Raw genomic sequence first — 24,717 nt, forward strand, 5'->3', positions numbered from 1 at the left:
TTTTTAGACTGTGTACCTATAAAGATCTCAGTTGTCACAAAGATAAAGTGCTACTTAATAAGCATTTGTAGATTAAACAAAATATTTTCCAGTTAAATTAAACATTTTTCAAAACTTGGTAGATTGTATTTTCTTCTGTTTTTTTTTGCATTTTCAATTATCCAGTATCATAGAACTATTACATCTTAATTTTGTTAAATAATCAAGTACATTATAGATATAACAAGAGTTCCGCGGTCGGAGATGACCGCATTGAAGCCGGATTTTTGATTTAAATGACAGGAAAGTACCTTTCGTGTTTTTGTCAATGCAATACTTAAATTACTGAAATATTGTTCAAAGGTCAAAATGAAATGTTAGTACTTTTCAAGGCATGAGCAAACCTTGTGTTATGTTTTGAATGCATGCATATACATGAACAACAATAACATTTAAGGTCAAGTTTGAAGACTCTAGGTACAAGCATACCAAAGTTATAACATGGAATAAGAACTTTAACATTTTTACCTACCAAAGTTATAAGAACTTTAACATTTTTACATTCAAGGTCACAGTGACCTTGACCTTAGAATGAATGACCTTGAAATGACCAGTGGTCATCTAAGTGTGCTTGCAAACCTTCATGTCAAGTTTGAAGACTCTATGTCCAAGCATACCAAAGTTATAACAATTTTAACATTTTAACATTTAAGGTCACAGTGACCTTGACCTTCAAATGAATGACATTGAAATGACCAGTGGTCATCTTCTAGTACTGGCCAATCTTTATTTCAAGTTTGAAGACTCTAGGTACAAGCATACCAAAGTTATAACATGAAATAAGAACTTTAACATTTTTACATTCAAGGTCACAGTGACCTTGACCTTCAAATGAATGACCTTGAAATGTCCAGTGGTTACTTACTAGTTCTGGCCAACCTTCATGTCAAGTTTCAAGACTCTAGGTCCAAGCATACCAAAGTTATAACAACTTTAACATTTTTACATTCAAGGTCACAGTGACCTTGACCTTCAAATGAATGACCTTGAAATGTCCAGTGGTTACTTACTAGTTCTGGCCAACCTTCATGTCAAGTTTCAAGACTCTAGGTCCAAGCATACCAAAGTTATAACAACTTTAACATTTTTATATTGAAGGTCACAGTGACCTTCACCTTCAAATGAATGACCTTGAAATGACCAGTGGTCATCTGTTAATCCTGGCCAACCTTCATGTCAAGTTTGAAGACTCTAGGTCCAAGCATACCAAAGTTATACCATGAAATAAGAACTTTAACATTTTTACATTCAAGGTCACAGTGACCTTGACCTTCAAATGAATGACCTTGAAATGACCAGTGGTTACTAACTAGTTATGGCCAACCTTCATGTCAAGTTTCAAGACTCTAGGTCCAAGCATACCAAAGTTATAACAACTTTAACATTTTTTATATTGAAGGTCACAGTGACCTTGACCTTCAAATGAATGACCTTGAAATGACCAGTGGTCATCTGTTAATCCTGGCCAACCTTCATGTCAAGTTTGAAGACTCTAGGTCCAAGCATACCAAAGTTATACCATGAAATAAGAACTTTAACATTTTCGAGCACGCCGCCACCCCGCCCGCCCGCCCGACAACATCAATCTATAAGCCGAGATTTTTTCGAAAAAAATCCGGCTAAAAAATTAAAAAACACAAATTCAATTTATATAAAAAATAAATCAATTAAAAATATGCTTTGAACATTCACAAAAGTACTTCTTAGCTTCAATACTTTCAATTAAGTACCTAAAGATTGTAACAAAAAAACAATCTGTTTAATTTTTTAAGGAAGAAAATCAAAACCAAATAAAGGAAAGAAACAGATTTAATCTATTCATTTATGTGTCATGTCAAAAAAAATAACATGTCCGTGTACTTTTCTGTGTACTTTTCAATAGTTTTTCAGTGATTATAAACAGGAAACTTACTGTCTATTAAATTCCTGTCTAAAAAGCACTCAAATTTCTAGTGATAGCATTAGTTTAAATACTGTACTTGCATCACTTGACACTTCAAAAAGTATCAAGATAAATAATAGTATGACGCTTTTACTTTTATTCTAACAATGTAATGCAGACAGCTATTGATGTGTCAACCACAAACACTGTTGAGTTTACAAATGCTTGTCACTCAACAGTATTGTCATACAACTAATCATATAAATGAGCCATTATCAAGGAAGACCGGGTTTAATGCATTTGCATAATCCCCCAAAAATAATTAAGTGTAGGGTAATTGTTTTTATGCATTGCAATTCTCCTCATTGATATCTTTTACATCCATGAATGTTCATGTTGAAAGAAAGCCCTGAAAAGTTACATCATACAAAAACAACAGAGGGAAATAACTCTTATTTTAGAAAGTGTAGGGTTATGGTTGAAGCACATGGCAGTTCTTCACATTGCTTTCTACACACCCATTGAGTTTCATGTCGAAATATTGTATTGTATCTGAGATTTAGCTCTGAAAAGTTACATCATCAAAAAAAGTAATAACTCTTATTAAAGACAGTGTAGGGTTATGGTTCTTGTGCATGGCGCTTCTCCTAATTAATATCTATACACCTATGAAGTTTCATGTTGATATATTTTATAGTTTTTGAGATTTAGCCCAGACAAGTTTTGTGACTCATGGACTGACAGACGGAAAGATGGGCAACGCAAATTCTATATCACTTCGCAATTGGCAGGGTATTAAAATCCATAACAGCAGAATTTATCTGGGAAGACATGTTTTTAAGCATGTGTATAAAACTCACATTCTGACTTTTGAATAGAAATTCCCTGTCAACTTGAACTCAACGGCTGGGTTTATCAATGCTTCAGCTACATGTTGTACATGTACTTGAGTACTTTAAAAATGCTTAAGAAAATGAAATAATTATAACAAACATTATTCTTATAGTGCATACATGTTTAACATAAGGATATCTAGAGCTGTGTCATAAGCAGGGGTGTCAATTGGCCCAAATTTGAAATCCGGAAAATTAAGCCGTAGGATAAAGGGAAGAGAGGGCCCAACCCCCGAGCCCTAGCTTATAGTTCTTTTTTTATAGTCTTTCTAGGTGCAATTTCTGGTGAGTACAATGCGAAATATTATTAACCAAACCATCCGTAACACCGCAGGTGTATTTGACATTCTAAACAAATGATATTAAGAACTTCGAAATGTAATTAACAAACCAGCGTATCCGAAAAGGACTGTCCGAAAACATGTCGCGATACATCATTTGCAAATGAAATAAAATATGCATATCGTTTGACTGCAGAAAATGAAAACCAGTAACCAGTAACCTAGCAAATACGCAGTCAATATATAATTTGATTAACATATTGTTTTAAAATATGATATTGCAGTGCTTTACTTTGCCAGTGCCTGCTCATGTCAGTGCCAGCCGCTTACCAATCAGATATCAATAAATAAAATCGGTACCAAGCGCAAATGTCCGGAATGCCCACGATGCTATAACAATATTCGTTCTGAAATGATCCCGCACTAAAAGAATTTTTTCCCTACCCCCACCCGCCTTGAAACAAACTCATCGGATTTACATTCACCTCAAAATCAACCCTGGACGGCTCAAATCCTTATTTCCGGAATAATAAGTGTGTACAACACCCTTCCTCCAAACACTAATTGTTCAAGGGCAGATAACTCAGAAATGCATTGGATACTAAGGCTGAAAAAAATGTTGTACACAGTCATGTAATATTCATGGTTATGACTTAGTTGAAAAGGCACATGACTCAGAACGCTTGGGTCCTAAGGCATGAAAAACATCTCGTGCACAACTGTACTTCATGGTCATGACATGATTGTGAAATAGGTATCTAAGATAATATGGACAGAACAGAGTGATTCCAATCAACATACAATTAAAGTGGCGTATTGACGTGTTGCTAAAGAGCCAAACAATGAAAACCCAAATCAGTTGCCATTAGACAACATAATGTGTTTAAGTAGAAAAGATACTTAAAAAGAGGCATGTAATGGTTTCCAAAAAAAAACGTTCTTTTATACCATTTTGAAAGGAACTGACGTCATAGCTAAGCAGAGTACAGTAGATTGAATAATAACATATTGTTGTCAGCTTATTGCAAAACAACAAGCCTAGATTGAGTTCATGATTAAGAATCTATCACCATGTTTTAAAATCCTTTTTTAACTGAAAATACCTTTATTGCAGGAAAGGTTTTCCGTTCTGGGGTGCTGGATTCTCCCGGAATGCTTCCTGCAGATCTTCCTTCGCACTCATAACGGAATCTCAATCCCCGGGCCTTGGGCTGCTCCACTATTTCAACATATGGGCCAGCCACAGGGGTCCCCCGCGTAGGCTGATTAGAGGCCCCCTTCGGCTTGGATGTTGCTGCTGTATTTAGATTTGGGTCTGAAATATGAAACAAATCTGATTTACTATGAATTGCTGATTGATAGCCAAATAAGGAAAATGGTTGTGATCAGAAAATCAATAATTATTTTTTATTTTATCTATTTATAAACATGAATTTTTTTTGCCCAGGAAGTGGTCAGTGAGCCAAAATTAATAACTGAGTTGTGTTCTGAGAAAACTGGGCATAATGCATGTGCGTAAAGTGTCGTCCCAGATTAGGCTGTGCAGTCCGCACAGGCTAATCAGGGACGACACTTTCCACTTTTATGGTATTTTTCGTTTAAAGAAAGTCCCTTCTTACCAAAAATCTTGTTTAGCCTGAAAGTGTCGCCCCTGATTAGCCTGTGTGGACTGCACAGGCTAATCTAGGACGACACTTTACGCACATGCATTATGCCCAGTTTTCTCAGAACGCGACTTATCTGTTCAACCACAAAAAGCACTGTTTACTTTGGTTACATGGTTGGTCTAAAAATAAAGCACAAATATCCGGTAATATGATATCCAGGTACTGCATTCCATCTTCAAACAATACTCCAGAAAGAATAGCAAGTGAATGTGTTGTTTTATTGATACAGTGAAACCAATCTAAATGGTAAACCAGGATTCTGGGGACCACAACAAATATTTGAGTAACTTAACTTCCAAATTTGTCCAGTTTGAAAACATAACGGTTTCAAGTGCTTGCTCTCACCTGATGACAAATATTGCTGAATCCCAGGGTCCATGAAATCTAGGTTTTCCATGTTGACGTTTGCCTGTGTGAAAAGTTGTACGATCTGTTCCTGTGTAAGTGAGCCTGAAAAAGCAAACCAGGGTCATCAGTTACGCTGTGTAGATGCATATCGGTGGCCTTTCTGTCAAAATGCTGCCTCTCTGTTCATTCTTTGCTGCCTCTCTGTCATAAACAAGAACAAGAGGGCCTGAAAGGCCCAAAGTTGCTCACCTGAGATAACAAGATATTATTGGGACAAATCTTCTGACCAAGTTTCACGAAGATCGGAAAATAAATGTGGCCTCTAGAGTGTTAACAAAGGTTTACTATAGCCAAATAAGTAAAAATGCCCCGCCCCCTGGCAGCCATGTTTTTCAACCAACCGGCATCATTTTTGAACTCGTCCAAGATATTATCAGGATGAATCTTCTGACCAAGTTTCATGAAGATCGGACAGTAAATGTGGCCTCTAGAGTGTTAAGATATTACTATAGCCATATAAGGAAAAATGCCCCGCCCCTTGGAAGCCATTTTTTTCAAGCAAACATAATTATTTTCGAACATATCCAAGATATCATTGAGAACAATCTTCTGACCAAATTTCATGAAGATTGGCTACTAAATGTGGCCTCTAGAGTGTTAACAAGGTTTTACTACAGCCGTAATAGCATATAAGGAAATATGCCCCGTCCCTTGTGGCCATGTTTTTAAAGCAACCAAAACCATTTTCGAACTCATCCAAGATATCATTGGGACAAATCTTCTGACCGAGTTTCATGATGATCGGAAAATAAATGTGACCTCTAGAGTGTTAACAAGGTTTTACTATAGCCATATAAGGAAAATAGCCCTGCACCCGTGGTGGCCATGTTTTTCAACCAACCGGCATCATTTTTGAACTCGTCCAAGATATTATTAGGATGAATTTTCTGACCAAGTTTCATGAAGATCGGACTATAAATGTGGCCTCTAGAGTGTTAACAAGATTTTACTATAGCCTTATATAGCCATATTAGGAAAAATGCCCCGCCCCTTGGCGGCCATGTTTTTCATGCAAACGTAACCATTTTCGAACTCATCCAAGATATCATTTAGACAAATCTTCCGACCATATTTCATCAAGATTGGACAATAAATGTGGCCTCTAGAGTGTTAACAAGGTTTTACTATAGCCATATCAGGGTTTTTTTTGGCCCGATTTTATAGCCGAAATTCGGCTATGTTCCCAATCCCAAAAAGTATACTTTTTTTTTTTTTTTTTAGAAAGAAGTCTTATGTGTATTTTATCTCAATTGTAATTCAATTACATCTAACAAAGTATTATATGATTTTTTTCTTTTAATCTGAATGATTGTAAAGAGTTATATCAAATTTAGTATTTCCCTTATCAGTGGACTTTTCATGTGGAAAAAAAGGCTAATGAATTTATTTTCCCAATTTCATGGAAATGTCGATAAAATTCCCAATTCCAAAGCCATGGGCTATCTTCCCAAAAAGTGGAGAAAAAAAAACTGCATATAAGGAAAAATGCCCCGCCCCCTGGCGGCCATGTTTTTCAACCAACCGGCATCATTTTTTGAACTCATCCAAGATATTATTGGGATGAATCTTCTGACCAAGTTTCATTAAGATTGGACAATAAATGTTGCTCTAGAGTGTTAACAAGATTTTACTATAGCAATATATAGCCATATAAGGAAAAATGCCCCGCCCCTTGGCAGCCATGTTTTTGAAGCAAAATTACCATTTTTGAACATATCCAAGATATCAGTGGGACAAATCTTCTGAGCAAGTTTCATGAAGATTGGAAAATAAATGTGGCATCTAGAGTGTTAACAAGGTTTTACTATAGCCATATAAGGAAAAATGCCCCGCCACCTGGCGGCCATGTTTTTCAACCAACTGGCATCATTTAGGAACTTGTCCAAGATATTATTGGGATGAATCTTCTGACCAAGTTTAATGAAGATCAGACAATAAATGTGGCCTCAAGAGTGTTCGAACTCATCCAAAATATCATTGAAACCAATCTTCTGACCAAATTTCATGAAGATTGGACAATAAATGTGGCCTCTAGAGAGTAAACAAGGCAAATGTTGACGCCGCACAATGCACAATGGACGACGGACAAAAAGCGATCACAAAAGCTCACCATGAGCACGTTGTGCTCAGGTGAACTTAAAATGAATGATTGTAATTCACAAAACAGGTGAGAAAATCTAAAATTAAAACCAGTAAACACATTTGTGCATAAAAAGAGGTGGTCCATGAGTTGAAGCATATATCGAGCTACAGGTTCACAGTATTCTGCAGGTCCAAACACTTATCACAAACTCTATTGAAGATGGAAAGATGACGAGGGTGGTGGAACAATCGTGCATACATACAACTTTGATGACTTTTTAACATAGCTTTTCCGTAATATGTAAAATATCTAATGCCATTGATATCATCTTTATGATAAAATCTTTACGTCCAATGTTCGCTATATAGTAATTTTCATCAACTTTACTTAATTCTCCTAATAGTCCTAGGAATCAATGGATGGGAAGGAAACTTGATTTGATCTGTAATTCTTGTAATTTGATTAATCAATTAACGTACCAAAAATGAGTCTAATATCTGCAAGGGTTTATGAAACAAGTCCCCAAAACATTTATTCTAGGGAGAAGATTTCTAAGCCCAAGGCTTGTAACTTCGCAAAACATCAATGGACCAGAACAAAACTCGAACTTGATCTGTAAGTAATGAATGTAGACTCACTCACCAAACATCAGGTCAATATTATATTTTAAAACATTTAGAAACAAGAGTGCCAAACCGTCACAAGATACGCCCCTTTAAAGGTTTTGGACACCATGCTTAATGCTTGAAATGCACTAAGTGACCTAGTGACCTAGTTTTTTACCCAGCATGACCCATAGTTGAACTTGACCTAGATATTATTTAGATCAGATGAAAACTACTTCAATTAGATAGCAGACACCATGCTAAATCCTTGAAATGCACTTAGTGATCCAGTGACCTAGTTTTTGACCCGGCATGACTCATATTTAAACTTGACCTAGATATTGTCTAGATACAACTTCTGACCAAATTTGGTGAAGATCTGATGAAAACTACTTCAATTAGAGAGCGGACACCATGCTAAATCCTTGAAATGCACTAAGTGATCCCATGACCTAGTTTTTGACCCGGCATGACACATATTCGAACTTGACCTAGATATTTTCTAGATACAACTTCTGACCAAATTTGGTGAAGATCAGATGAAAACTACTTTAATTAGAGAGCGGACACCATGCTAATTGCTTGAAATGCACTAAGTGACCTTGTGACCTAGTTTTTGACCCGGCATGACCCATATTTCATATTTACCTAGATATCATTTAGACACAACTTCTGACCATATTTGGTGAAGATCGGATGAAAACTACTTCAATTAGAGAGCAGACACCATGCTAAATCTTTGAAATGCACTAAGTGACCCAATGATCTAGTTTTTGACCCAGCATGACCCATATTCAAACTTGACCTAGATATTGTCTAGATACAACTTCTGAACAAGTTTGGTGAAGATCAGATAAAAACTATTTGAATTAGAGAGTGGACACTGCTGTGGACGCCACCACCCGCCAGACAAGGGTTTTTGAAAAAAACGGGCGTATAAAAGCTCTGGAAACAGAATGCCAAACAGATAAGTGGACACTGCAACTTCAAAATGCCACCCTTACATTGGCATTGAAATATCACTAGATCAAGCCAGCACTAAATGCCTTCTGTATCCTGACTCCATCTGACAAAGACTGTATAATTAGAATGAGGATTTATATTATATACATTGTTCGACTGCCACAATTGTTACGCTTTGTTAAATAAAATATCTAATAAGCATGGCTTCAAAACTGCCATTATATTTGGGGGTCTCAAAATGCTTGCAAGAACATTTGTCTTAACTCTACAGCCAGAAATTTCAAACAATTTCTCCGGAACTTTGCTTTGCTATGATGAATAAAAAAAATCCACACACTACCTAAATGAATTGTATATTAATTGCAGACTTTGGCTTTAGAATGGCTACAAAATGGCCCTTGGTGTTTTTAATATGCAACAGAATTGTTAAAATGGCAAGTAAAGGTGGCGAATTTCTGTATACCCAGCGACAGCGCTGAATTGTATACTTCACCTAACACATAAACAGGTTGCTACTTCTATTTCTTGAAGGACATTTTTTTATTTACCACTGGTTAAAAACAACAAAATATTACGCTTATATGTCAACTAATTAGCCATTGATATGCACTTAATTAAAATAATTCATCCCTAAACGCTAATACAGCATTACTACTACAGCTTTTCTGTCTTTTTGTAAAGCCAAGCTACAACTCAAATTTGAATTTCAAATAATTTAAGTTAGCTTTACAAAAGACTAAATGTAGTTTCACTAATACACCCCAAAACCATAATGGACAGGGACAAAGCCCAGCAATAGAAATTTAACCTCGAGACATTGATTATGATACAGATTTTAGTGACAATGATTGATAGTGATAAAGGTTTATAAACAAAACATTGATGACATCTACGTGTACAACTGTGCGCTTTAAACAGAATCCACCATGCATTTAAAAAGCAGTTACTGCTGCATCCATTAAGGACGTAGGGGCAGAGCAGTTGCATGCAAATAAGCATGGTTTAACATACCCAGTATTGATATTCTAGTAGAATGATGGCATAATAATTTATGCAATAGAGTAGAAATGAATCAATAAAAACAATCAAGTCATTTGAATATTTGTTTAATGTTACAATTTATGATAATTTCTTCATCAAACATATGACTTTTTTGTGAATATGTACACTAGCCCTGAAACTGATTTTAAGGCAAAGGCAGTTGAACTCTTTTTTTATTGTTGGATTGAATTAATTGAGGTTTTTCATTTGTTGTTTTTCATCTTGATTTATTACAAAGAAAACCCAGTTTTGGAGGGACTTAGTATTGTTTAAAACAAGGTAAAACTAGAGCTTTGTCACAGATGTGACGTATAACCCCATGTGCCGCATAATGACACAGACTATTTTGCATGCTGTCTTCACAAAACAAAGAATCTAATTTATGGCGATTTTTAAGAATTATTATGCCATTATCATATATGGTCATTTTTGACCTTTGAACTCAATGTGTGACCTTGACCTTGGAGATATCGACATGATTCTTTCATGCGACACACCGTCTAATGATGGTGAACAAATGATTTTAAAATGTCACAATGAACGACATAGTTATGGCCCGGACAAGCTTATTTATGGCCATATTTGACCTTTGAACTCAGTGTGACCTTGACCTTGGAGATATCGACGTAATTCTTTTGCGCGACACACCGTTCAATGATGATAAACAAATGTGCAAAATGATTTGAAAATCTCACAATGAACGACATAGTTATGGCCCGGACAAGCTAATTTATGGCCATTTTTGACCTTTGAACTCAAAGTGTGACCTTGACCTTGGAGATATCGACGTAATTCTTTCCCGCGACACACCCTCCAATGATGGTGAAAAAATGTGCCAAATGATTTTAAAATCTCACAATGAATGACTTAGTTATTGCCCGGACAAGCTCATGGCCATTTTTGACCTTTGAACTCAAAGTGTGACCTTGACCTTGGAGATATCCACATAATTCTTTTGCGCGACACACCGTCCAATGATGGTGAACAAATGAGCCAAATGATTTTAAAATCTCACAATAAATGACAACGTTATGGCCTGGACAAGCTCATTTATGGCCATTTTTGACCTGTGAACTCAAAGTGTGACCTTGACTTTTGAGATATCGAAGTAATTCTTTCCCGCGACACACCGTCTAATGATGGTGAACAAATGTTCCAAATGATTTTAAAATCTCACAATGAACAACATAGTTATTGCCCAGACAAGATTTCAGGACAGACCGACAGACAGACAAAGTGACTCATAATTATATAGCCCGCATTACCAATGGTAATGGGGGTATAATAAATTCATTCTGATAGCAGCCAATACTATTCCAAGTGTATTGTTAAAACTAGCATAGAGAGGTTGCTCCGAATACCAAACACTAAAGCGGATTTTTATGTTGTTCAGCATTATGAGCACTTGTAGTCAACAAGATATAATTCTCCAATACATTTATACTACTACTTACATGTTTTCCGATATAATACTGTTTGATTGGATTCTGAAAGAAGTTACTGGGTGAACAAATATAATTTTATTTAATATGATCAACTACCCCTAATTCCAAACAATGCTCCTAGAACTGTTCATAACTGCTCCCAATGCCAAACGGTTTGAGTTTAGAAAAAACAAAATAAACAATTGTATGTAATCAGTACTGATAATCTATCATGGACTATTTTAAGGTACAATTTTACAAGGGCAATATGATCATAAACACAGCACATAAAACACAAACACATGCTTTTAAGAACAATCATGATAAATCTTCAAAGAGCAATGATTCTGCCTACTGTCCTTAAACACTTACATATGCCATAGTGTTTACTTGTAATGGACACACGTATTGAGATGTTTTCAAATAGTAAATGGTACTTCTTCAACACTGATTAAGCAGTATTTGCATTCAAATGGTTCATCTGAGCTTTCTATGAGCTGTTCTGAAACACAGGCAAAATGAAAGCCCCTGAGGCAATAAGTGCACTCATTTTTGTCATCCTAGTCCAAGGCCTCTATATCTGGCAAGACCGTGCTTCTTCTTGTACTTGTCTATTTTTCTGTTCAATCCTCTTTTTATTTGCATTTTCTTTGTACTTTTGTTTCTTTTCAAGCATGTTTTTTTTCTTAGCTCTTCGTCTTTCTTGATTTTCTTCTGCAACCTTTCTGTCTGACGTTGCTAATTTTCGTTTAGTTCTTCTTTTTCTTTCACCCACTCCATGTAACGGTAACCATTTATGCATTTTGGCATTATTGTTCTATGTGTCTTTGCTTCTTTTGATCAGTTCTTAGAAGTTTCAAATATCTGTTGAAAGGTGAAATTGCATCACCACAAGTAGCTGGTAGGCCTTTGAGAGATTCAGAGGAGGAGGCTAACCTGTAACAAAACACGCTGTAACTTCAGGGGTTGCAACTGCAAGGGCTGACATAGAGGTCGCAACTGCAGGAGCTACCACAGGGGTTGTTACTGCAGGTGGGGCCACAAGGGCTGCAAGTGCAGGGGCTGCCACAGGGATTGCAACTGCAGGGGCAGCCTCAGGGGTTGCAACTGCAGGGACTGCCACAGAGGCTGTAAGTGCAGGCTCTACCACAGGGTTGCAACTGCAGATGCACTCGCGCAAGGGCTCAGGGCTTTTTTTCCCGTTTTTTGTGGAGCGGCCTTGGCACCCCTGTTTTGAGAAAAAACAAGTCGCGAACTGTTCAAAATTGTGAAAAAAAAAGCCGCAAACCTTCTAAATTGTAAAATTTTGAGTCGCGTCCTTCTTGAAATTGTGAAAATTTGAGTCGCAAACTTTTTGAAATTGTGAAAATTTGAGTCGCAAATTTCCCAAAATTGTGAAGAACAGCCATTCTCACAGAAGGAAACAAAGCCCTGGGGCTGCAAATGCAGAGGCTGCCACTGGGGTTGCAACAGCAGGGGCTACAGGTTCTTCAACTGCTGTTGCTGGTGCCATAACCGAAGATGAATTCGTAGCCCTTAAAGCAGTTATTTTATTGAAAACGGTGTTTGGGGCAATCTTTATCCATCTATGAGTAATAGCACAGGTTTTCTTCTTGAGAGAGTACTGTTTTAGATCCTATTGTGGCGGTAGCATACTTTTTACACACATCCATGCAATGATGTTTCAGGGATGTTGTAAACTTCTGATGCCTTGCCGAAAGACATGCATCCGTTTCTGATAGCATCAGCGCCAATGTCAACGATGCAGGGGTCATACCTTCTTTGCTTTGCTCTCACTTGACGGCTCATGACTAATTGATAACAGTAAGTTGTGAGCTCTGTTAAAAGCCAAGCCAAGAAGCGAACAATGCAAATGAGAAATACGCATAAATATATATTGTAGATGCCATGTTAAAGCTGTATTCTAAATCTACAGTAATATTAGGCTTCAATAAATGACCAAAAACGGTCAATCTAAAATTAAGACGGATTTGGGAGCAGTCCTCAATTTTGGTATGTAATTCCGAACAATATCAATTCCTTAAGCCCAGGGCCCCTAAACATGTCGGAGACACAAATGATAATAAGATGTTTCCATATAACTTACATTGATAGGTAGTTAAAAAAGAAAAACATGTAATGTTTTATAACCTTAGCAAAATCGTGACAAAGCTTAGCCTATTGCTAATTTCACATACCGATGTGCACAGGATTTAATCAATTAAATGTCTCCGAACTACCAAAAGCGCCATGAACACAAAATGTTGAGGAAAAGAACGAGCGTACCGGTAGTTGTGACATTATGATACTGATGTAATAAATCCAGCATGCATCACGATTTATTAATAATATTGATATTTATATTTTGTTCGGAATAAGGAGCTGTTGGGATTTAGGTTCATCCACTCTAGTAACCATAGCTTTATAGTATGTGTCTATTTTAAAGTGACATTAGACGCATCTTACAGTATATGCTACGTTTATAGGTGTCTATCGCAACCGTTGATTGTTTTTGGTGTTTTCACTCCTTATACACTTATATTTGTTAATGCAGCATCAACATACTAAAACAATATCCCATAAAGAGAAAAATAATGCATTTGAATATCAACCGTACTTTTGTTTGACAACTGACAACAGAAATGATTAGTTTTCCTGCAACGATATCTATTCATATGACACTCAAACACTTACTCTGATCCTAATAAAAAGACAGTCCCACTCGGCTTAGAGGACTGGGACAGTCATGATAAATATTGAATATAGCCTCTAAACCTATAATTTTGTGCACCTTAAATTTCAATGGCATATCTTTCATGAAAAATCATTAGACAATAACTAATAATATATACTTTTTATAAACAATTGGTAGCAAAATGAGTTGCAGATAATTGGTCAGTTACCATATTTTAACTAATTCTTTTGACCTGTTAATTCTTTTCAGCTCAATTCAACAGTGAAAATGCCCATAATTTCACTTTAATAAAAACATTCTTTTATGGTGCAGACTGGATACTAGGTGGTAGCGAGTTGGTAGCCAAAAAAGTCTTGCAACTTTGAGCTTCCAACTTCCAGTAACCTGGAGGGTCAGTAGGTGACAGTGCGATTTTTGCAACTATAATACATAATAATATATAAGACAACAATCATGAGGAAAAAAACAATAAATATATCAATTGTCCGTTTATTCTGACCTCGTTTCAAAGAAATAGCCTAAACAATGTTTAAAATCTGCACATTTCCTTCATCAGACGGCTATGTTTGTCAATGTTTTGATCCTAAAAGGTTTTAAGAGTAGTTTCCCTTGGAGGCCCCTCTCGAATTTGTATTGTGCTCTCTGTAGTTTGCATTACAATACGATTAAAGTATGCTGGGTATGCGGAAAATTTTACCCCCAAATGATGACACGAGACCATACGTTATGATTGTGACCGGCCTATTGCGATAAATGTTCATACTGCGTCAATTTGGGATTTTGTCACAAAACAACTGTCATTAGAAAGGATGACAGCTTTTTATGCCCCTATTGTGAATAGAATTTTATTTAGCTATTTTCCGTTAGTAAATACACTTTATCTAGATCTAGACCTCTGAATACAGTTATCACAGTTCATATTTCGTTTTTATGAATACCAGTTTTGTTTAAACCATTCTTTTCAATACAGTTTCAGGGCTCGAAATTAACACTCGCACACTCGCAAAATGCGAGTGAAAAATACCGATTGCCAGTTAAGTTTTAAGCCACTAGTAATTTTTTGCGAGTAACGAAATAGTGAAAACAACAGTAATATTGCTAAATGCGTTCGACATCCTGAACGCTAAACCATATGTCATAGAACGTCCTAATACCCGTATGCGGAAGCTTGCACCTTGTATATAGACTAGTATACTTATAGTACAGATTCAAGGATGGTATTGGTACAAAGAATGTTAAACTGTCGACTAATTCACACGTGTTCATTGAACTTGAACAGACATGGCGTCAAAGCGAAAAATAACTAGTTTCTTTTTGCCCACAGATTGAAATAACAATACGAAAGATAAAGCAAAGTTAACTGTTGAATAAAAAAATGAAATTAAATTATGTTTCCAGCAAAATTTGCGAGAATGTTTTTGATTTTGCAAGTTGGTATTAAAGCTGCTCGCAATGTTTTTCAAGTAGAAAAAAAAGTTAAATTCGAGCCCTGAGTTTATTCACGAAATTCATCTAAACAACACATATTTAATACAAATAAACACATATTCACAAAAACATACATCAGTTATTATAAACACATCCCAGGACGTCGTCAAAATCGGTGCACGATCTTATAGGGTAATATATTCTGTGTGACGCAGACTATTATGTACATGAATGTTTAAAGGTACCTAACTCCATTATTATTATCTGTAAACCAACATATTTCACTCGTTATTTGTTAAACAAAAGATAAATCATAAAGTATAAATCAAGTTTAGTTATTGTCTAATGATTTTTCATGAAAGATATGCCATTGAAGTTTAAGGTGCACGAACTTAAAGGTTTAGAGGCTACAACATGAGAACACAGGGAAAAGTCTCGATTTTTACTATATACTATATATATATATATACTAAGTATATATAGTATATAGTAAAAAAATCGAGACTTTTCCCTGTGCATGTGGACATGTTAATCTAAGTGTAAACTGTGTTTTCCCAGACTGGCCAGAGGCGGACGATTTACAACAACCATGACATTCTTGGTATATTGAACAGCATATGTAATCAAGTTAATAATTTAAAGAAAGAATAAGATATGACCTTAATATAAAGATCCATGTTTACGATCCTATAATCAAAATTCAAATCGGTAATGTTTAGGACCCCAATATAAAGATCAACAAATCTGTCATTTGAATGGATATGATGCAAAAGCCAAAACGATTGACAACAATAGGAACAATATGACTTCGGTACGGAATAATAAAAACTTAGAAAACAGCGCTTGTTTAGATTGAAATTATTTAAAAAATACTTACCCGAGACTGAATTTGTGTTATTCGCCATCACTCTGATAGCGTTGGTTCTGTATGTTGTGCGGTTTTCCGATACGTAATGTACTATATTTAGAAAACTGGAATTTATCAGGAAGTCACTAAATGCGTCCCTGATTTGTGCTCGTTGTATGCTGAAAGTAACCTGAAACGCCGGGAACCTGTTTGTTTCGTTTTCGTTTTCAGGAAATCATGGTTCCCTGCCTATGGGCGAGACTTGATCGTTTTAATGTAACATCAATATAAATAAATGAAGTAGTTATGTTTTTTAGTTTTTAAATTAACATTGAAGTTACCAATTATTATGTTATCACATTACCATTGCCTCATGGCTAAAATGTACACTTTAACATAGTTTTCTGGCTCCCCGCCGGTTCACCAGCATGGTTAGATATCAATCAAATCGTTGAAGATTGTTTAGAAGCAAAACGAGAATTTGCGCTGTAGCATTGCCACGTCTCAATAAAACATTAATACTTCGAGGATCCGTTGTTTGACTCGTATCGGTGAACCATTAATTGTAGCTTCGTATGGTTTACCCGACTTGTTTGCATCGAGTACTGTAATACTCAGTACATGTTGTTCAATTTTTGTTTATTTTCATTAACTTTGTTATATATCAAGCTACCACTGAAAAATGTATCGGTTTGCGGTGGGGTATCTTGCTCACAAGTACGAAAATAAGTTTAAATAAATTTACAATAATGTCAAATTATAGAAGTAAAGTATAACAATGTGCCAACACGTAAAATGATGGGAGACAACTGAACGAGTGGCATATAAGTAGGCTTATACATGCTATACTTCTATGCCAAGTTAAGTGTTTAGAACTACCCAATTATCAGGCTTCGCAGGGTGGAGATAAAGAGACTTTATTGTAGAAGTCGTTAAATTTATTTAACATTTCAAATTGTCACACAATAAAAAAAAAACATACTTACTTATCAAATAAGGAAGTTAAATAACAATCGATTCATTATAGAATAATCCACGTTACTTTTTCTACTTATCCAGACCATGTTTATATAGCCAAAATATAGACACAAACATAAAAACTCTTAAAATAAACAACAGATCAGACAATTGAAATTTAGAATGTTCAATACTTGATCATTTCGTTTAAGGGTTATACATGGAAAATTCCAGAAGGTATCCCATTTAAATACAAAATAGAAATAGAAAACGGAATTACCAAAGTAGTTCCCCAAAACGTGTATACACATAACTTTACATAAGACTTATTTATACTCTGTATAATTATGTTTTTAGTACGGAATCCGGACAGTGCCATCTTTAATCTCGTTCTTCTTTCATCAAGGGCGACACACGACAAACGAATTAAGCAATACATGATATTTTGCGCGACACACGAAACGACAAACGATGTTTGCGCGATACACGAAGCGACGCGCGAGAATTTACCACGAAATATCGCCCTCGTGTAGGTATCCCAAAAGGCGATATATCGTGGTAAATATCGCGTGTCGCTTCGTGTATCGCGCAAAATATCGTGTGTCGCTTCGTGTATTGCGCAAAAAATCGTGTGTCGCTTTGAGTATCGTGCAAAATATCGTGTCTCGCATTCAAAGGGCGACACACGAAACACGAAGCGACGCACGATATTTTGCGCGACACACGAAGCGATACACGATGTTTGATTATTCAAATATCGCCCATATTATCCGAATCTCGTATATCGCGGTCTAATTTCAGACCGCGGGACACGACACACAAAGCAATGCTCGATATTTTGCGCGATACACGAAGCGACACGCGAGATTTGTACTGTTCAAATATCGCTGAAATAATATCGCCTGTCGACTCTCGCGTTTTCAAAAAATCAGGGGAGACAAAAAGGGGATATTTTTACGTCATCAAGTATGTGCATCAAGCATGGACGAAAATATCTTTTATTATTGTTTCGAGGGCAGCCATATTGATAGTAAATGGTTAAGAATTACTGTAACGCCGTTTAAAAACGCGAGAGTATCGCGCAAAATATCGAGAATCGCTTCGTGTGTCGTGTGTCGCGGTCTGAAATTAGATCACGATACACGTGATTCGGATAATTTGGGCGATAAATGAATACTAAAATATCGTGTATCGCTTCGTGTGTCGCGTAAAATATCGTGTTTCGATTCGTGTTTCGTGTGTTGACTTTTGAACGCGAGACACGATATTTTGCGCAATACTCAAAGCGACACACGAGTTTTGTGCGCGATACACGTAACGAAACACGATATTTGCGCGATACACGAATCGACAGGCGATATTTACCAAGATATATCGCATTTTGGGATACCAACACAAGGGCGGTATTTTGTGGTAAATTCTCGCGCGTCGCTTCCGGTATCGCGCAAATATCGTGTGTCGCGCAGAATATCGCGTATCGCTTCGTGTGTCTTTTCGTGTGTCGCGAAAAATATCGTGTATCGCTTCGTGTGTCGCCCTTGATGGAAGAAGGGCGAGATTATAGATGGCACTATCCGGATTCCGTATTTTAGCGAACACAACTTGCTCATATTGAGCTTTTGTGATTGCTCTTTTGCCGTCGATCGTCGTGCGTTGTATATCATGCGTAGTACGTCACCAACTTTAAAACTTTTTGAGCACTCTAGAGTCAACATGTTTAACCAAATATAAATGAAAGCCTTCGTGATATTTGCCTTAAGCATTGACATCTCGAAACTACGTCATGCACGATCAAAAATAAAGTCACTGTGTCCAATTGATGAAACAGATTATGATCGCTCATAAAGTCGTGTTTTTTTTCACACAATCTTCATAAAACTTGTTCAGGAAATTTGTTCTTACAAACTCAGTCGAGCTTGAAAATGGTTCCAGTTTTCTTGAAGGGGCAGTGAAGTTATGCTGATATGGCTTAATTGAAATATTGCGAACACTCTTGCAGTATTGTCCAATAATCATGTAACTTGCTCTTAATATGTGTTCTATTGACATCTCGGCCGAATACGAAAATCGACTCAGTTCACTTAAAATCATGGTCCAAAGTTGCAGGGCAGTTTTCGTAATATGACTGTATCCTTCAACAGTGACATTATGAAAGTAATCTTTTTGCACAATCTTAACGAAACTTGCTCAGAACATCTGTTTTGATAATTTATTGTCTGAGTTCAAGATTGTTTGCAGCTATTTTACTTTTGGCGGGGGCAATAATCGTTATATATTGTGATTACTAGAGAAGTATTTTTTGCCAATATATTAATGACAATTGCTTGATTTTTGGTTTTATACGATCTCGACCAAAAATGGTTTTGTTCAGTTGAATTGCATAGCCGTTAGAATAAATTGAAAGAACTGCCAATGACTATGTACTTTTTATGCTTTTCTGTAAGGAAACCATGCAAACACTACACATAAGTTTAAATAAGTTGTGAAAATTTCATCTATTGTTTACATTAAATTAAATTGACGTCCTATCTTTTACAGTTTAATTACAGTTGAGAAATTTGTTATTTGCGCAAGACTAAGTGCGAGGCTCGCCATGCCTCAAACCTACCCATATAGTGATTCCGTTACATATATTGTATCGTATTTTTGTAAGTGACATTTCAGTGTCTCATCTGTTGTCAAAAATTTGCTTAAAAAGACATATCCCCTTAAGCTACCAGACAGATTCAAATAAATATTCAACGAAATAATCATTTGCTAACCATCTTTCAAAGTCGTTTAAAGCGTTCCGTTCCGCTGCATATGATGGCTTATCATTGATAATTAAAGTGGAGAAAACGCAAGTCTTAAAGGTTTAAGATTTGATATTCAATATCATATAGTGGTCCACTAAACATATTGTTCAAATTACTCCCTGATGTCAAACTGGCAAGGGCTCACGGAATCACTTGAGCTCAATTGTTTAATATTGACTTATAGAGCTAAATAACTTTAACATACAAATCATCTTTTCTAAATAGACAACGGACATAGGTGTACTATTTTGCATATTACGTATCGGTGTCCTTTTGCAAGTTTGTTCAGTTCATGTACCTGTGATCGAAATGGCGCTTCCATGGGTGATGTGTTTCCCTTACATGTAAATTAAGATACATGTACTAACAATTAAATATCGTATAATATGAAAACGCACGGCCCAGAGTTTTTGAATTCACATCCTCTCCCAAATGTGTTCAAATCGTACTCTATGGGTAAACTTTTGATACTTCTTTGGCTAATTTATTTATATTGAATAAGTTTTTTTAGAAAAAATTATTCTCTTCATTAACCGTAAGGCCTAGTGTAGTAGTTTTTTTTTTATTGTAACATTGGGCTATGGTCCTCTAACAAGTTTGGTAAATTCACGCCCGTGTGGTAAATATCTGCCCCGCCCAATCTTTATTGAGACAATACAATTAGATTGTTTACATTCTAAGGAACAAACATACCAGTTAATGGCGTATATTAGTACCGGCAAAATCCTATTTGAATAGTATAGTGTGCCATGTTATGAGAAAATTACCATACTTACCATAGGACTTACGTTATTTAGTCGTTCATATTCACACAATTACCGTAGGACTTACGTTATTTAGTCGTTCATATTCACATGTTTTAATACATGCATGGCAAATATATTCCCTTCTTTTTTGTCTTTTTATAAATAATATAAGCATATAAAGGTGACATAGCATGACATATACTACAATACATCGCAATATTAACTGTATACAATATGTATATATGACATGAACTAAATAACAATTGTGCAGAATATGTTTTTTTAGGACGTGCGCGGTAGTTTTTTCACGCTAATTTGTTTTACAGTAGGACCGCTTGAGCACTAAGTGCATGCCTTTTGGGACATTCGAAAACTTGAATATAAACAAGATTGCTATCAAATAACGGACTAAAAACAAAAAATTAAACATTATAATGCCAAAAATGTTGCGTCCTATAATCTGCACAATACATATTGGACATCATATATATCTAAGAGTGCACAAACATTTTGGATCGCGTTTTTGCAGCGACATGTCTAGAATTACGGGTATAACAGTCGACATATTTGTATCATTGGAGATTTGTGTATCACTTGTTCTTGAATTTGTTTGAAACGGATAGCTTTCTTCAGCAGTACGCATGTTTGATTGAATCATGATACATTAAAAATGTCAAAGATACTTGATTATCTAAGTTATAATTTTAATCAAAACTTAAGTACACGAAATGATATTTTTAACACTCAATCGCACTTTTATCGCTGCGCGTGAATGATTGTAATTTCTAGAATAACGGCTTAATATATCAAATTGACTCTGTATGTGTTGTTGTTTAAGATCGTTTATTAAAAACATGCATGCAATCATATATCTACAATGGTCTGATACGAAACTACGTATGGGCGTGGCTGTATCGAGCTGCACATGCAAAAAGAATTATTGATTTGTGTTCGCATATTTTATTTCTGTTTGATCGATTCGAATATATAAAAAAATGTTACAAAATCTGTTCGCATTTGATAAAACACCATTGGTGTGCTTTAAGACATTGTATAAAATAATGCATTTGAACAAATGCTAGGATCGCATGTGCAACACATGAAAATCACACCCATACTATCAGACAAAAGATTGGACATGTAATTGAACATTATCATGTTAAAAAAGAAAATCTGTCTTTTTGTGTGACGTGTAAAAAAACTGAAGACATGACATGCAACCGTGTTAAGCATACGGGAATTTGAACAGACCCGTATTCGGCAATGGGGAAACCTCAGCATAAAACTTACAAGTCTAATAAGGACTGTCTATGACATTTAGATTTTAACAATCAAGAGAGCAATAAGTTCACAACTACAGTGTCTGTACACTCATTACAATTGAATGTTTTTTTTTTTTATTATACTGTGACACTAAAGTCATGCCAGTATTGTTTTCTCTATGCACATTTCTATATAAATAGCTTAACGGTTAATGGTGAATATACGATAAACAAGATTTCCGGATTTTCCGATAACGTCAATCGTATAAATAGACCATAAATAGCTTTAAATAAACAGATAAGATTTAAATAACTCGATATTTATCTCAACGTAAATTTAAAGTTTGATTCACTTACGAAACACTGGCAATGTTATGCGACACCGCTGTTAACGCGAGCCAATTTACACTATGTATTAAACATTTTTTTCGTTTGTATGTTTTGTTGTTAAATATATGCAAAGGAAAATAACAGCTTAATACATATTCTAGACAGATAATTAAGTTAAAAGGTTAAAAAGGTAACAACTGAATTAGATTCCAATTGCAGATAACATTAACAAAGACATAAATACTAAGATCTATTTAGAAAATGATGCAGTGGATAAATACGATGAGTGCTATATTGTGACAAATGTAGCTTGAGCAATTTCTTACCTCTGACTTATAGTTTTGCATGCGAACATTAAATACAAATAGTTGGGCCATGAGTATGGTTTATGCTTTATTCTGGGGTAAAGGTGGCGTTCGACTTGCTCTCAAACCGGTGTAAACACCCAATTCTTTGCATTGACAATTGCAAATCCTTTTATGTTTACAGTTAGTCGTCTTGTCTAAAAGCAGTTGATATGGGAAAAAATATCCTAATTTAATTATTGGAGTATCATTTTTTGCTTATTTCAATCGAAAACTCCTGATATACATCTTGGCATATTTTGACGTAACGTAATTGGGGTATTCATATCAATATTCATGTATTGCCCTGTTACTAATTCTGTCAATAGGCAGATCACGGGCTTAAACTGAAATCTTCAAAAGCACGTTTTCGTTGAAAACACTGGGCAAAGATTGGGTATGTAAGGTCGTATTGTGTTCCTCTACAAAGTATGTTTAAAATATGCCTCTGGGGGTCAACACGACATTGCTTCGGGGTCAACCTTTAAAATTTATTTTTGCATGAAACCGCAAAGCACAAGGCTTTATTCTGCTAAATATAAGTCATGAACATATCAAATTAAGACCGGTCATTCCTCAGGGGTCACATTAAAACGAAATGAATCACCATTACATGAACAAACATCGTATTCTCTCAGTATGTCATATCGGAAAGTGGTTCCATTCAATGTTTTTTTAATTAATCATCTGTGTCAAAACTAGCCACGGCGCAGGGGTCAAATTTTATTGTTTTCGGATTAAAACAATCTTCTTCGAATCTTTGAGGCCAATTAGTTTAATATGTTATTTAAGCATCAAATAGTGGCACTCAACTAAGTTTGTTTTTATCATATCCATGAAGTCAAAACTGGCTAAGCCTTGTGGATAAAATCATACATAATTTTTACACAATTAAATAACATTTTGTTCGTTAAATAGACAATCATGTGCGTACTTTTTGATTTTGATTTTTGAAGTCCAAAGTGCTCATAGGAGACCGTACTTACATAATGCGTTTGTTTGAAAGAAAATGAAATAATTCACAAATAAAATGTATTTAAGAACGTTGTTTCTTTACTTTCTAATCCATTTAAGATTACATAAATATTCATTATTGGATAGTACAATAGACTTCAATGAAGATTTATTTCCATTTGGTGATACTGGAGTTGTTAAACTGCGATGATAACTACATAATAATTCAAACATGAAAACGTCAGGAGTGAAAATCTTAAAAACATAATATCAATTATGAACATCTTGATCTCTCTGTCGTCTTCCAAATGTACCTGTTTGAAAAGAATATATATTCACAAAAAAGAAAGTGATACTGTTTTTGAATGGTAAAAATCATATTTTGCATATCAGTATTTATGGTAGTATTAAATGTGTTGTAGCAATTTTCATATTCGTTATTTGAAAAGGGCATCAATGTACTCAACGCTTTGCTCAATAAATTAGCCTGCACCTAATTAAGTCTATGAATAAAGAAGGAAGCACATTTTTTAAGCAGTTATTCAAATGTTAGATCGGTACACACCCAACGAGTCCATGTTCTACACACCTGCATTTATTGTTGTAGGAAAACCATAAGCAACACCAAACACATCAATTTAAAAACTGCAAGATTTGCAATAAATAATATAATAACTTGCCATATAAATAACGAGCTCGTAAAATTTAAACCATCTAAAACTAGTTTTAAACAGCAACTAAAATAAACGCTCTAAACATGTGCATGAAACATAAATGTATATAATAAAACAATACTAGACAGAAAAGCCAGACATAGCATTTACATAAACCAAAGAATAAAACTAATTCCAAGTACACAAGACGCATAAAGATTAAAGTCCCTCTTTTATCGAAAAACAAGAAAGTTGACAATGCCTCGAAGGCTCGAAGCAAAGGTTTAAATGTTTTAACAACACAAAGAACTTCATCACAAAACCTGCATCAAACTCGAGTTATTGAGCAGAAGCCATTTTATGCTTTTTAGAGCAAATGAATGAGATATTATATCGACTGACCCCAAAAACAATACACAT

The 24,717-nt window shown here is 35.4% G+C and overlaps 1 protein-coding gene across 2 annotated transcripts in view; it reads right to left on the minus strand.

The window, feature by feature from the left end:
• Positions 1-17,451, minus strand: part of LOC127875376 (putative transcription factor p65 homolog) — a 42,309-nt gene extending 24,858 nt beyond the window's left edge. Inside the window, exons 1-3 of one of the 2 annotated variants that reach the window (XM_052420418.1) lie at positions 17,243-17,451; positions 5,108-5,212; positions 4,199-4,410 (exon numbers count right to left, since the gene is read on the minus strand). In XM_052420418.1, the coding sequence (XP_052276378.1) occupies positions 4,199-4,410; positions 5,108-5,159 (264 nt within the window). In that variant the 5' untranslated portion in view covers positions 5,160-5,212; positions 17,243-17,451. Of the gene's footprint in view, positions 1-4,198; positions 4,411-5,107; positions 5,213-16,286; positions 16,439-17,242 lie in introns of those variants that run through there. The other variant, XM_052420417.1, reaches the window with a different exon arrangement.
• Positions 17,452-24,717: the final 7,266 nt, after the last annotated feature.

Source organism: Dreissena polymorpha, chromosome 3, assembly GCF_020536995.1.
Source record: "Dreissena polymorpha isolate Duluth1 chromosome 3, UMN_Dpol_1.0, whole genome shotgun sequence".
Lineage (NCBI taxonomy): Eukaryota > Metazoa > Mollusca > Bivalvia > Myida > Dreissenidae > Dreissena > Dreissena polymorpha.